Here is a 15,633-nt window from a genome sequence, read left to right as displayed (position 1 = left end):
GAAAAAATTGCAAATGTCGATTCTTCTCTGCTATCAGGAATATGTCAGTTGCTTCGTTGGGGTATCGAAGATTCTTCAGGCAGTGAAAGATTCCAGAGCGTGCGACGCTTTACAGGAAGATACAGGTGGATAGAACTTTGCTCGATCATCTCTATCGATTAAATCGAGGCTTTGTTCCTCCGATCGGTTCCTACTTTCTTTAATCGTTCAGCTTTATTAAGCTCAGCTAATGACAAAATCCGCAATCACTTAATTGTCGATCCAATAGTATAGAACAACTTAATCCTGATTTTCCTTAGTTTCGTTATACTATTTCTCGTGATTCATAATCGTTTAGAAATGTTTCACGCACCGGACTGACACGACTGTTGAAAACGAATTTCATTTAGTGAGACAGTGTATTTCATTTGTGCAGTGTGACTATTTCTCGTGGGCAATCTATGCACTGCATTTTACCTTCTGCGTACCACGTAGAAGAGTAGGTATAGAATGGGGTAGAGAGACCATTAATATGCAACTTTCTAGGTATCAGGTATGAAAATCAGGTATGAAAATCAGGTAAGAATTCAGGTATTAGACATTTAGGAAACGGAACAAATGGAATAGGTCGTAAGACACGGTACGTAGAAAATGGAATAGAATAACGTAGTATAAAATTTCTTCGTCTTACTTTCATTTCGTTTTTCGTGGGGAAACATGGTCTTTTCGGTTATATCACTACCCTAAAAGTAGCCTGCGTATAATTTACTTTGTATTATACTTGGAAAACTCCACCCTCGAATCAGTAACCCTTTACGCGCTCCCCCGAAATACCAACGAATACTCACCCTCGACCCTTTTATTTACACCTGAACGTATGTCAACAGTCGACGTATGACCCGTAAAATTCCTCGATCCACACCGCTGTTACCATAAAATTTCCAAATGAGCGCAAACACAAACGAATCGATCCATTGAACCTCTGTTGGTCGCGATTCTCAATGGGAAAAGAAGCTAATCCCAAACGAAAAGGAAAACAGTTTGAAGAGTCTATGCTCGTACCACTTTCCCTATTCACAGTGAGGATGCATTGAAACGCAACAACTATCGTTAGCCAACAGCGGTTTTACTTGTGATCGCGACCACACGTCTGATCTACGAGGTTTGCGTACGTTGCCACGTATCTGTCTTTTACCTGTCTAATGGAAATTCGATGCAAGTCGGCCGTGGAAATCGGCCAATTAACCAGCTGTCTGTGCAACAGAGTGGCAGTACTCTTTAAAGGGCATGGTATAAAATGAGAACGGTTGCTCGTCGGCGTACACAATTAGGTCGATAATTAGCGTGTGCATTGGTGGAAGGGGTAGATGTATGGTCGTGCACCTCGTTGTATATGTTCCCTGTCGGCTTTGTAAATCATGTTCAAAGCGACTTTAAATACCCCTGGCGCCTCTGGAAATTCGATAATCTCGTTAGAGGCGAGGGTGACTGGTTCAGGGTGGCAAATGTGAAATATGGAAATTGGTTTTCTCATAGATTATTATCTTTTCCACCCTTTCCCTCTCTTGGTAACATTGAAATTTTGCTTGATACGGCTTGTTAATTTAACGAGTTATATGGAAATTCGTGTTTTTGATTTCTTATACGCGCGCGTATTCCCGCGGAACGAACATCAACATTGTAACAATTGACTTATAATCGGATTAATAGAAAAGCTATTAGTCTTAGAAGAATACGATGAAAGTTTGTAAAAGCTATTTGGAAGAATCGCAAAGAAATAAAATGAAATAAAATGACGTGTAAGATTCGGTAAAGTTCAATCAGTATCTAAATTTTAATTGTAGCCTCATTTGCGATATGCGTGAAATCAAATAAATGCAACGTGCAATTTAGTTTAATCTTCTTACACGATGAATATACGTTTTTCATTTTATTATAATAATAATATTGTACAGGTTTTTATTCTATTTTAGAAAAATGTCTACTTGTACGTATTTGTTGCAAATGGATAAAATTTATTTATGTTTTATAATCTCCGTTGAAACTGGAAAAATTGACGATATAAGTTGTAAAAAAAACTAATATAAAATTCTAAAATAAATCGATCAAATGGACGCAATATTATTAGGAAATCAATTTTCTGGTAAAATATTGTTTATGGTTAATGACGTATTAATTCGCAACACATCGAGGCGAACACATCGGACATTTGAAATTGTGTTATTATTAACAGATGAGTGTAACGATGTTGCGTATCATCGTGATTATTGTTAGCTTAAATAGAGAGGCTATTTATCATTAGAATTATATAAGCGGTGCTCTCATAATAATATATTATACCGAATGTATCGTATGGATCCCGCTGATACTTTAATTAACCGGAAAATTCAGCTTTTATTAGCGCATTCGAGATTGTTATGAAAAGGGATAATTAATGTTGTTTTCGGGGTTATGATTGGTGACCTCACAGGCCGCAATTACTCGGCGTTAAACTGGCTTTCTGGAAACGAACGATGCAATTATACCACGCACGGTAGCCTCAGAAACATTATTCATCCTTAATACCCGCTGAGTCGAATTTCTTTTCGTAAATGAATTTCACGTAAAGATCGTTTTTTCGGTAGTTGAAAAACAAAAATGAAAGGAAAAAGAAAGATGCGACAGTTGATGAATTATTAACACGTTTCACGCCACGTGCTTCTTTAAAAGGCTTACGGTATTTATTCGAAAGAGAAATGTTCTTTTCTCCTTCCTTCGTATACCAGTCGCTTGCGTATACTTTATTCCCCCATTCTCAGAAATCAATGTACAATGGCTACAAAAAGTACTGGCGCGCACACCCTCACTTTCCAATGAAGAGTCTTTCTTATCACGTACAATTCATTTTCGTAGTGTCACATCTTTGTACTCACGAAAGTACATACTATTAAATGCTACCAAGTTTCTTATATTTGCACCTAATTCATTTCTATGTAAATGATATAATAAATGAAACGATGCAGCAATACTCTTTGCACCCACTATTTTACGATTGCAGTCAATAAATGTTAAATAAATGTTCTAATTAAATAAATGTGACCCTAATCTGAAAATCTGAAATTTTAAATTTCTCTTTTTGTTTGTATTTTTATTATGTCATACCATACGCCAAATGGTTAAAGACGCAAAAATACAGAATGCACCAAGTATAAAAGAAATCTACAAAATATCCAAAGCGTAGTGCTCGTTGCAACAGTTAGCATGCAAACAAATTTCTGTTTAGTATAAATTTGTAAAATACCAATTCGCACAATTCTCTGATTTTATTCATAAAAGTGTCAGTTCACGTTTGTCATTCGCAACGTTTACGAGCATAATCAAAGGAACGAAAACCAAATAAGCATTTGTTTCATCCAGCTGATATTTTATCATGTACATCTCTATGTGTGTTTATTTTTGCACTGTCAAGTTTCCCACAAATGCACCAAATATATCGATCAGTATGAAAATGTATCAGTATGAAAATAAATCGATCAGTAAAATGAGAAGACGTCGAAGATAGTTTGACGAACGACAAGCGCGGACTAACGAGCGTGTTGACGATAGATTCATCGTGTCGCACCGCGCCGGTTGACGAACGATGCCACGTAATCTCGTTCCGTCTTCCAGTTTATCGTGGTGCATTGAAAGGTAGCGTTACCAAGCCGCGATCATTTTGCTTACGGTCCCACGTTTCACCTACGACATAGACCGTATCCTCGTATTTCCGCGCGCACAACACGCGTCGCGTCGCGCCGCCTTGATTTCTGCGGATAGTCGTCGCTTAAACGTTCGATAGAAAAGACTATAGTCGCTCTTGCGACGCTTATTTCCTCGACGTTACTTTCTCGAGATACTTTCAACCCCTTTGTCGACTATTCACCCTCAGAGTACGGACTTTCAGACTTCCAAGGGAGGACGTTCGCGCTGCCTTTGGTTCAGAGATCGGTTCTCGCGAGAAAGTCTGCGTTCGATGGTTCTTACAGAATTTTCTACTGATTTCTTCGAGCATAGAGATGAGAACGTAAATCGTGAGAGATTTTAAATTTGTAGGTTTTTTATTGGTGTAGTGTTATGTATGTTTTTTCCTGTGAATTTTATTTTTTCTTTATTTTTTTTCTTTTTTTTTTTTTTGAAACATGAGTGTTTACAGTGAACATAGTGAAACTTGGTTTCTTAAGCTTTTTAGGACGTGATCGTGTTTGGATATTTTTGAGCAAATTCTATGCTTTTTTAATTTTTATTTCAAGATTTTTTAGCGAGTGTACTTAGTATAGTGTTTGAAAAATGTGTGTTTATAGCGAACATAGTGAAATTTGTGTGTTGGAGTTTTTTGGGACGTGATCGTGTTTGGGTAGGTTCGAAGAAACTGAAAATTTTTATGTACTTTCCCGTACTGGGAATTTGAAGCTCTACATTGTTCTCTTTTTTTCACGTTTAAAATTGAGTTGGCCAAATCGAACTATAAAAATAAGTTGCTCATGGTGTTCCGTGTGGATGAATTAAATTTAGATTATAAAGAAGTATGAATAGAAATATATCAAACGTTTCAAATTTCAGTAGCTGATTTTTCAGTTATTTTAAGCAATCTAGACATCGGATTTCGTTGTGACGCGAATCGTGAAAACATTGCGAAACATATTGCACCACAATGTAGCTCGAAGACGTCCGTATCACCGTGACATAATACAGCAAATTATGTTCCCTCATAACAATGTACTGAAAAAGTACGCTGCGTAACAGCATAACTCATAAAACATAAGCTTCAACGAAGCCTAATCCACAAAAATATATCTACGTTACGTCTCAACGTAATTCCCAAGACGATACATGTCGTCATGATGCAATTGTCGCAAGTAATTTTATTGAAACACCTATCACTATGATTGACTAAAATAATTACAAAATTACAAGTGCATAAAACGATAGCAATCTTCTGCGAACATTCTATCACGATTAAAACGATTACAAGAAATTTATTCACGATCTCCCTTTTTAAAAAAAAAAAAGAAATAAATAAATAAAATCACCTCGTACGTTGTTACTAAAATACAAACAAAATCTCACATTTAACTTACAATGACTTGCATTTGAATTCCTCTTCGCTGAGTTCTCACTGTATACGAATAGGAGAATGCAAGGAGAATAGGACGACCGTGTGCATAAAGGGCAAGGGCGCGCGCGATATTCGGTGCTTGGAACGTTTCCTGCCGTTTAGTAGCAAATAGATCACGTAAGTAGCGTAGACGAGAGATACTAGAGAAACAGAGAGAAGAGAAGAGAGAACGCGGGCACGAAATGACGGACACGAGGAATTTATACGTCGCGGTCGCGTCGGCCCGGTCACGGGCAATTGCCCTGCTCGTCACGGACTAGAATAATGTCGCGATACGTGCACGGCACAGTGCACGGCAAAACACCGCTGGCCCCAGGGAGGAAACAGCACACCGATGACGACTGGTTACCGTGGTCGAGACGAACCGGCGCACGCGGAGACGGCTAGCCGCTGCGCTGTCGCGTCTGGCCTTGCGCGTTATTATCGTATAGATTCCTCTAGTCAGCGGTCTACGGTGTGGTTGAATTGCCAATAAGAATGAACAAACCGTGAACAATGTCAGACAAAATGCTTTAGCACTTTGACTGCTTCGATAATCATGAACATGTGGTTCCTTTTCGTTGGAACTGTTCCATCCTTCGATAGGATAGCGATAAATCGTTTAAGCGTTGGTATATTGTTCTTTTCTTTTTGAAAAACCAAGTTACGCGGAACGTTTCAATCTGTAACATTCTCCGTGTACTCCAACTATCCGTGAATTAGACGATGGTATCGATAAGCGATGGAAAATTAACTTGAAATTACTTGGAAGTTATGTTAGAGGTCTTTCGGGATTGTCTGGAAAATTAAGGGAATTAGTTTATGGTTATTGGGCAGGGTTAAATCTTCAGGGAATTGGAATTGTAAATTATGGTTTGGTAAGGAGACTGTTAGTAAAGGTAACCATTAGGGTAGTTACTGCGCTAATGACGTAACTTGCATTGCGATCCACCACGATGGATCTAAAAGTTGGAAAGGAAGAGGAAGATCTTCGATCAATTGATCCTCACGAATTAATGTTCTTCTTATTTAATTACCTATTGTTGTCTGTTTAAAGTGGCTACAGCAACTATTTGTACTTTAGTTGCTTTTCAGATCTTATGTAACATTATCGGATCTTATATTTCATTCGTATAGTATCAAGATTTTGCAATCGCTTGAAAGTATTATCAAATGGAATCAAACTATCAAACGACGATAGAGTAAATACAATGGCGTGTAAATATGTGACTTTTTTAGCTATTGTGCGTATTAAACTACGAAGAAGTAGAAAATAGTACATAGAGACTAGGTACGTACGATCACACGACGATGAAACGAAATTTTTGTGATTCGATGATGGTCTGGTCGCGCGATGACGCAGGATTCTTGGCTCGACTTTGGAAAACTTTGGCACATAGAATGGGCTCAAGTTCAAGGTACAGGATAGTCTGCTAGGTGAATATTTATTTGCGGAGGAACAACATTTAGAACACATGTTGCTCTAAACATAACTTTCGAGAACACGATGTCTCGTTTATATAATATAATAGAAAATTCCGAATTGAAATTTCGAATAATTTTGGATATCATCCAATTTGTATGAATCGAATGGAACGGGGAAGTAACCGCTATAACGATCAAAACGTTCGTTTCGAGGTATAAAGTGATTATAACTGGAAGAGAATTGGTATCGTGAATTGCATTCATTTCGCGTAGAATTTCCATTTCGACAGCGATTTTAAAGTTAGTTTGAACACGTATGCATCCGATCGAAACTCGGTTCGACTGTTTGCTGTAGTCCATGAAATTGTATACCTGTTGGTCCCATGAAGAACTCGAATTACAACCAACACACACGTAAATATGCTGTTGAGAAAGAAATTTAAATGCTGTTAATTTAAACAATTTTAATCAGAGGAAATTGCATGTAATAATTTATAAGGCCATAACGATCTTTTCTTAACTAAACGATAAATGTATTCTTATTTTAATAAAACTAATCTCGAATTTTAACGCTTCGCTTTTTCTTCTTCAGAAAACCCTTCGAGAACACATTTCTCTGTTATTCATAATTAATTAACATACTCTATAGTTTATAAATGATCAACTATTAAAGTACTTTTGCTAGTAGATAAATTTCTGCAATAATTTTAAAAAGCAAAAAACCACATTTTTCGTTGCTGTTCAATCTTTCACGATTAATCCTTTGAATTCTTTATGATTAGATTGCCTGATTAAACTTTTCAATTCTTGACAATTTTTTCCACTATAAATAAACCTATATTCTTTCCACTATAAAATTTTAACACCAAAAATATCGCGGAATAATTAAAAAAAAAAACTGATGGAACAGACGTGAGAAAATCAATAATTACTGTACAAAAATTCACGCAAAAGAGATCTTCGATGTTGGAATTTTTTTTAGCACCAAGAAGGACCGAATCTCGATCACGTCGATCATTCGAAACTATTCTACGTGGAAATATTGCGCGGGTATTGTTCACCCGAGATCTTTCCGTGGAAATTACCTGTCGGTGCCGCGTGAAATCGAACATCGATAACGAGCCCGACGAATTCGACATGGTCGACGCGGAAAAGGATTAATCGTGGTTTCAGTAAAAGAGAAAACGCGAGGCTTTTTGCCTGTGCCTCCATTTTCTCTCTCTTTCTCTCTCTCTTTTACCTCTGCTAGCGTTCGTTGCTTTAGCGACCGACGTTCGTTACGATTCGAAGCCGATTAAATTAATAAATGAAAATCTCGCGTGGCGAATTAACGTTGGACGCTGTTAAAAAACAAAACGCACGGAATGTACGATTAAACTAGGAAAACGTGAATTAACGCTGACCATAGTGAGAAAGGAAAAAAGTGCAGCTGCAACGAGTCGAAAGATGGTATAGATTTTGATCGAAATTTTCGTACCTACATTACGCATGAATCGTAAGATTAATCGTGTTATCGTAAAGTGGCTGGTTATTCGAGTTTTGTTTGAAATTTTCTGATTGCGATTGTGCGATGAACAAAAATATGTATTGCAATATCGAAGCTATTGTTTCGCTTCAAGAGCAAGGTTCAAGAGGTGCAAGTTCTAAAAGAATAATCAAGAAAAACATTTCCCATACGAGAGATTACAATTTTATAATTCACATCGTAAATGGTATCTACTTATCGTAAATCTGCGTCAACGTGCCGATTTTATTTCACAAAGAGTTGGCTCGTAGAGTCGCAATCTTGTAATTCGAGTTGCAATTTATTTAAAAATCGACAGCAGAGTTGAATTATTCCGCTTCGAAGTGAAGAAAGAAGGAACGAAAGTGTTGGAAGAAATAAAAGTCCCTGTACAAAGGCATAAAAATTCACACCGAATTCCATAGATTTGTTAAATTTCACATGGCAACCCGTCGAATTCCATGAATTTATCCCGTCGACGAAAATTTGACATTTTCAACCAAGATTTCCGCATCGACGTATTTAATGATCGACCATAACTTGTCATTTCCCATCGCCACCGATCGTTACAATAGCGGTGTGTTCGTTTTACGACCGATCGATTCGAAATTTTCAATCCTGACGATAAATCGAAGACCGGTTCTTTGAAAATTTTATTCGCGACAAACGTGTTGGATGATCCGAGGCAATGCACGGTTCGATTCGGATTGCGTTCGTATCGTTTCTTATTCCATGGATACGATCGTGTCGATCGTAAACCGACGCCGGAAGACGCTCTTCGATTTAATATCCTTCGTATATGTGGACGATAGCGTGGTGTGCGTTTCGAAAAAGAAGTCTCAGTAAAGTCGAGACGATCAAAGTTAACACTGAAACTACCAGCCTGTAATACGTAATTAAATATTGTATACCTGTATCAATCACTATAATTCAAACGCTATGAATTAAACCGAGTAGATCCGTGTCTCTGTCTAAATAAAAATCGATATTAATTTTAGCAAAAGTAGTTGCTTCTTTCTTATAATAATTACGCTTATCGTAAGAGAAGAAGATCCAAAGTCCGTCATTTTCATAGCTCTGATTTGATACTCGAAGTTCGGCAACTCCTTAATTCGTGATATTTTAGTATTTTAGTAAACCTTGAGAAATTTCAGACAGATTTTGGCATTTTACTATGTGTGTTTGCTCAGGCGAATTTTACGTCTTTCCTTGTTCCTGTAATATTGGAAAAAACGAGTGTTTGTAACGAATAGCGTGGATACGTGAAACTTTCGATAACTCCCTGCTTGAAGATATTTCCTAATGACTAATTCAAACTGGTTTTTCTTTCCAAAAAACAGATAACGTCATCACGTTCGTTTAGCTTCTTTCGGAAAATTATTAAGATACGACTGTGGCGGATGAGGGATGTTGTGTTTTGGATCGCAGAATCGCACTAAACGTTTACTCCTATTACACCTAAACTCGCTCGCTAAATCAACTCGATAAATAATAACGTCGCTCGTGATCGTGTCCGTTTATATGTACTGGTCGGGGGGAGTCGGAAGATTCAAATTCGTTTTGGAAAGACGGTTGCCCTCAACTTCGGCATTGTTGTTGGCTAAAGAAAATCCAGCTTCATTTATGTGTGTCTAAGCAGTGTCCGTAATCCGAGGTGCAACAACAACATGAGTCGTCCTCGTCTATGACTCGTCCTATGACTTATGTGTCCTCACACGACTCACGAATTTTCGAACTTTCTTACTCATTCGTGTATCTACGCTACATTATCGGCCAACAATTTAAATTCGCTAATTCCCTTCCCATAAAACCACGATATTCAACTGTCGAAATGGCTCACCCCCGTACCACATTAAACGCGTCCCTCTGGTTATTTCGTAACGCGTTTGCTGGCGGCTATCGCAGGTGGTTGATATATTATTAATTGGCGGGAGAATTGAATTTATGGAACGGGGATGTGCACTGTACGACAAGCTTTCGTGCTACTAACGTTCGTGATGTGCATACTTTTAGGATTCTTATCGGTTATGGCTCGTTTTACGAAGGAAAATTAAAGGGTGTTATTGCGTTACCTGGGAAAGTTACCTGGGAAATTCTAACTCACAATCTACCGTATCATTCTCATTGTCTGGCCGTCATAGGCCCACGTACCGTTATTCAGATCCTCGATGAACCTAAGGACCCATAAGGGACCCATAAAGGCCTCATTGGTAACTAATAATAAACTAAGGAGCCGTTAATCTTTTCAACATAATTCTTTTAATTTGAAGGAATCTCATTGACGTTGGCTATAACCAATAGGCATTGCGGATCGTTACCCTCACTTTCCTAACGAAAAATGTGAGCAACGAATCCACTGTCTTCATACAATAAACACACCCACACCGAGCTTTCCTTCGTAATAACACGAGAACGAACTTCAGTCGATTTCTGGACTTGAGCTACAACATCTCAACATCTCAGCATCGATAATCTACATCGTTCATATATTTTGTTGGTATATCTTACACAGCAGCATAATTATCTTCTGTATATAGTTGTTAGAAATATATATTATAACCTGTTAGTATAACGCAGAGGATCGATCTGTTCGTGGCGTCGATTATTCTAATCGTAACGGGAATTTACGTCTCCCTGCGACTGGTCGAACAAACAATTATAATATCGTACGAGTTTTGTTCGAAAAGCATCGAAAGTTTCTATAATATCGTTTGCCCTTTATGATTGTTGGAACGTTCTATATAAAAGTGAACTAATCAGAGTCTTCGTCGATCTATAGATGCTGTCGGTGAGCCCAGGAATGAACGTAGGCAACAGCGGTCATGGTGGCCTCGGCGATGGACTAGAGGGTGAGCCAAACTGTGGTGGTGACGTGATGGGCGGAGGTGGCGGCGGCGGCGAAGGAGCCACTGACGGGATACAGGAAGCGATGGTCGCCGCAGCGAGAGACCGGGCGATCCGATCTGGAAGTGTCCGGCAGGACCTCGCCCTCGATCTACCCCCGCGGCTGCAACTTCCAGACGGCGAGGAACGTCCTTACGGAGCACATACCGCCCTTCACCTGCGCGACCCGGAGCAGGTGAGTTTCCCACTGTCTTTCAATATTTAACGGGTTTCTCTTTATTATTCTCGCTGCTGCGGGTTTAGGTGGCTAGTTTCGACGCAGACTGGCCGAATTAAACTCTCTCCCTTCGTAGCTCGGCAAGTTTGCGGTGTTCTGTTTGCGTTTGAAAGCTGTGAGAATATACATATAGCGGTTGGTGGTACAGAAGCCGACGCTGTTTAGGGAAATCGTGTATCGAATTTTGATTGAGGTTGCTTTTAGACAATGAAATTTTTGTACATTACGATTTAGTAGTTAGACCGAGTTGACGTTTCTTCGTTCGCGAGAAATTAAGAGAGAAGAATACGTATACGATAACAATGCAACAAATCTTTGTTTCGTACAAAGTTATGGCTTGTATGAATACGTACAGTCTACTCATGACGCTTTGTGGTGTCGCTCATACAATTTTTCAATCTTACGACAGTTAGCTTGGACTGAAAATTGAGGGAATCTGATAGAAGTAGAAGGACATACGCGAAAGTAGCTAATATATAAAATGCACGTGTGGTAAATATGAGATAAAATGTATTTAATTAAAAGAAATAATTTACACCGAGTATTGAGATTATTTGATTGTATTGTATTCGCTGACAGATTGTTAAATCGTAACAGAGAAACCTATAATCTGCAGGACAACTTGTAACTTGTCAATTTGCTGATATTGTCGATAAGTCGATCGTTGTAGAAAAATCCACGGAAATCTTCCTTCCATTTTATAGACGTATTTTTGATACCTGATAAATGAAAGAAGAAAAATATAAATGGCAAACGAAAGATGTCGAACGAATTATTGATTACGCTCGAAGCTTATAGGTGATCGATGCAAACGTGTTACGTGTATGTTACGGCGGCCGACTCTCTACCTGAACCGGACCTCACATCGCGGACGTATGGCAGCCAGATGTCCGCACATCCTTATTGCGTATTCCTGAAGACGCTCGCGGACTAACCATAAATCTCAGAAAACTCTAGCGAAAGTCCTTCGTATCAAACAAAGGCCTTTTCACGAAAGCGTTTTCTAAGGTTTCTGGTTCGCATCTGGAAAACACGTGAAAGTTAATTTTGCACACGTGCGATGCTTCCTACTCCCAGCTTTCCTTCAAGGGTGGTTAAGACCCTCCCTAGTCCATCGACAATTTTAGTAGCCAATAGAAACAATATCTATTACCCTTACTTTTCCGGCAAAAACATGTCATCAACAAATCCGATGATTCCGTGTGTTAGACACACCCTTCCTTAGCTCTCCTCCGACACAGCATCGTCACTTTCGAGTTAGTTCGTTCTCATCGTCCAAGCAATCAACACGTCGAACAACGACTCTACCCGTAAATCAATCAGTTTGTAAGGTATAACTGCATACATCGAAAGCTCTGACGAATAAAGTCGCTTGGTCTAACTAATTCGTTGAGAAATATCGTAAAGTCGGGTAGAATCTCTTTTTTTTTTTTTTTTTTTTTTATTTTGGTTATTTTACAATTTGTCCTTGCGGACATTTGGTAAAGTGTTATATCTTGTTGGTGAAGAATAAAAAAAAAAAAAATATGAATGAAAAAATAATATAGCATGTGGGCGGCTACCCCCAGCGGGGTGCCAGCTTCGTTTTTTTTTCTAAGTTATATCTTTTATGAGGTCTATTGGGTGTTTCCTTTTTAGTCTTCTTGCGATATTTGTTATGTTGCACGTTTCAGCTGCCAGCTGATTCGGGTGTTTTTTTTTTTTTTTTATTTTATTTTGGTTATTTTACAATTTGTAGAATCTCTCTGTAACACATTAATTGTACGTATCGCCAAATAATTGTGACGCTCGTATTATTGTATGACTAATTGTTGAATATAGACGATATTTTAACACTGTTAACACAGTGTTAAATTCATTAAACTACCCCGGTTATCCTAATCGAAACACGGGGAACGACTACTTCGCGGCGTCGATTACACGAATCGTAGCGAGAATTTACGCCTCTCGCTGACGCGTTTTCCTCGCGACCGCGTCTCTCCACGAACGGTCGTAACAATGTACATAGATTAGAAGTATACGTATGTACGAGGGTAACGTGAAAATCACGAGAAGAGATTACAATTATGTTAAATATAAAAAGTGCTTGAAATTATGCACGATCAATTTGCAGCACAACATTCTGAAATTATAAGACACGAAGCTAATTAGCCAAAGTTAGCCGAGTATGATCCAGGATAACGAGCTACATCGAGCAACGGAAAACGTTGGATAATATCGCAGTATCCGAAACAGTTATGATAATCCTAAGATCGGAGGACGTGTAAAAAGCATTTTACAAACAATTTTTCATGCATCTTCGCCTATTACGATGCAAATTAGACGCGTTTCCCCCATCAAATTGCAAAAATATAATGATACACTTTGTCGGGACAGAAACCTGTTTACAGAAACTTGCAAACATCATTGCTATACACGGTGTCCCAGGTTTTATTCACGAAACGATATTCCTTGATTATATTCGTTGGATAAACGTAAGAACAAATTTCTTACAAGTACAGTGTCACTGTTATCCTTATATCGTTATCTTTTAAAAATAAATGACAGCTATTCAACATATACAGAGCGTATGCAATATCTGCAAAATGTTGCAAATTCAGTACTTATTATTAACGTATTATTTAAGTTTCGCTTTTGCATTTAATTATGTTCGTAAAAATATGAATTTGCGTGAACATCTGCTGTTTATTTAAATATACATTTTATTCTCATGTTTACTGATAAGATCTAGCTATTTAACAGCACCCAATAGACCTCATAAAAGATATAACTTAGAAAAAAAAAAAAAAAAAAACGAAGCTGGTACCCCGCTGAGGGTAGCCGCCCACATGCTACATTATTTTTTATTTATATTTTTTTTTCTTCACCAACAAGATATAACACTTTACCAAATGTCCGCAAGGACAAATTGTAAAATAACCAAAATAAAATAAAAAAAAAAAAATTTAACAGCAGGACCAAAAGGCCTTACACATCAAACCGAAGCATCTCACTCAAAACAAATAAAATTGCGATCTGAGAAGACTAGCTAGAAAAGGCGCGAAATTCGAATCGTTCTTAACGAAACGATGTAACTTGGAAACGAACAAACGCTGTCTTCAACGAGGAACGGTTCGCGTCTCTTGATCACGCGTCATAAATACTAATTCTTAAACATCGTAATCAGCATAGCTAATTACCGTGTATGCACGCTTTAATAACACCGTCTACGTACGTCCACGCTGTTAAACACGCAGGCGAAAACAGAATTCACTGGTAGAGGGTGTACGCGTTTAACGAATACGTAGCACGAGTCTCGTACTCGACACCGAAGAAACGCACCAGCCATTTATATCGACCCAAGTCATTTTACTCGAGCCAATCAAGACGAGAGAGAAGAAACATCGGTAAGTGAAAAGCCGCGACTTGGACGAGGGAACGTAGATTTTATCTGGGGGACACGGACCGTGGAAAATTTATCCGTTTTTACACGCGTTATTACCCACGCGGTCGGTGCTACTCGAAAATGCGCTTATTAGCGACCGGCTAATCGAGCCGCACGTTCGGCAAATGAAAACGGTGCCGGTTGGCGAAACGTCTGGATCCAGCCAGTCGACTAATCGGCTAAAATTGCTCCCCCACGGTTTAATGCCATTAATATGCCGATATTAAATGTTACCAGACGCGAAGGCGGTGGGTGATATTACGTTTGAAAGGTTTGCGCCAGCGATAACCGGAGAATCTGAACGTGTATACGTGCGTACGTATAAGGCTTGAGTATGAGCTTGAATCTTGGAGGAAAAATACACAGAGGAAGATGGAGGTTTAATTTGTCGAGAAAATGTTTATTGCGTGTGCGAAGAAGCGAATTTGTGTAACGTCTGGAAGAAAATATTCGGGGGGAGTGAAGATCTTGCGCATTGAAAACAAATAATGTTCCTTCTTAAGGAGATTTATCGAGGCAGGATAGCGTCTAGAAGAAGATGGAGATTTCAAGATATCAGGGATTTTATTACGGATTATCCTGTTTTTGCTGGTAAATTAAATTGCAGGAGAGAAAGATAAAAGTTTGTGATCGATAATTTATAGGTTGTAAATGTCGCATTGTAACGTGCAACGATATATAATACGTATTTAATATACAGAGCATAGAACCTCTAGTGAACGGAACAAACTTTTAGCTAGGTTTTATTTTTAGTTCAGGATTATTCAATCAGACTACAAATAATAGGATATTACGAATTCTTTACAGAGATATATAAAAATATTCGCTAATACGCAAACAGATAAACAAATACACGAATCTTACGCAAATAAAAATTTGCACAATATTCGTTGATGCATAAATACATAGATGTACAAAAATCTATTAGATATGTACATATATTCACTGATGTATCAGCACGTATAGCGCATAAAAATGTACATAAAATTCTTTTATCGTCAAATTGTGCAACGTGCTCGTTTAAAAATATTTACGAGTAGATATAAAATATGATTTTGTATAAATCA

General features: G+C 38.2%; 1 protein-coding gene across 1 annotated transcript in view; it reads left to right on the top strand.

Annotated features, from left to right (window-relative positions):
* LOC132908715 (probable serine/threonine-protein kinase dyrk2) overlaps positions 1-15,633 on the top strand; it is a gene marked incomplete at its 5' end in the record, with an annotated part of 181,767 nt that overhangs the window by 162,662 nt on the left and 3,472 nt on the right. The window contains one exon of the mRNA XM_060962976.1: positions 10,801-11,100. Coding sequence (XP_060818959.1) covers positions 10,801-11,100 — 300 coding nt within the window. The remainder of the gene's footprint in view (positions 1-10,800; positions 11,101-15,633) is intronic.

Source organism: Bombus pascuorum, chromosome 7, assembly GCF_905332965.1.
Source record: "Bombus pascuorum chromosome 7, iyBomPasc1.1, whole genome shotgun sequence".
In the NCBI taxonomy this organism is placed as follows: Eukaryota; Metazoa; Arthropoda; class Insecta; order Hymenoptera; family Apidae; genus Bombus; species Bombus pascuorum.
The sequence above is the reverse complement of the archived record's forward strand: the minus strand, read 5'-3'. Positions and strand labels throughout refer to the sequence as shown.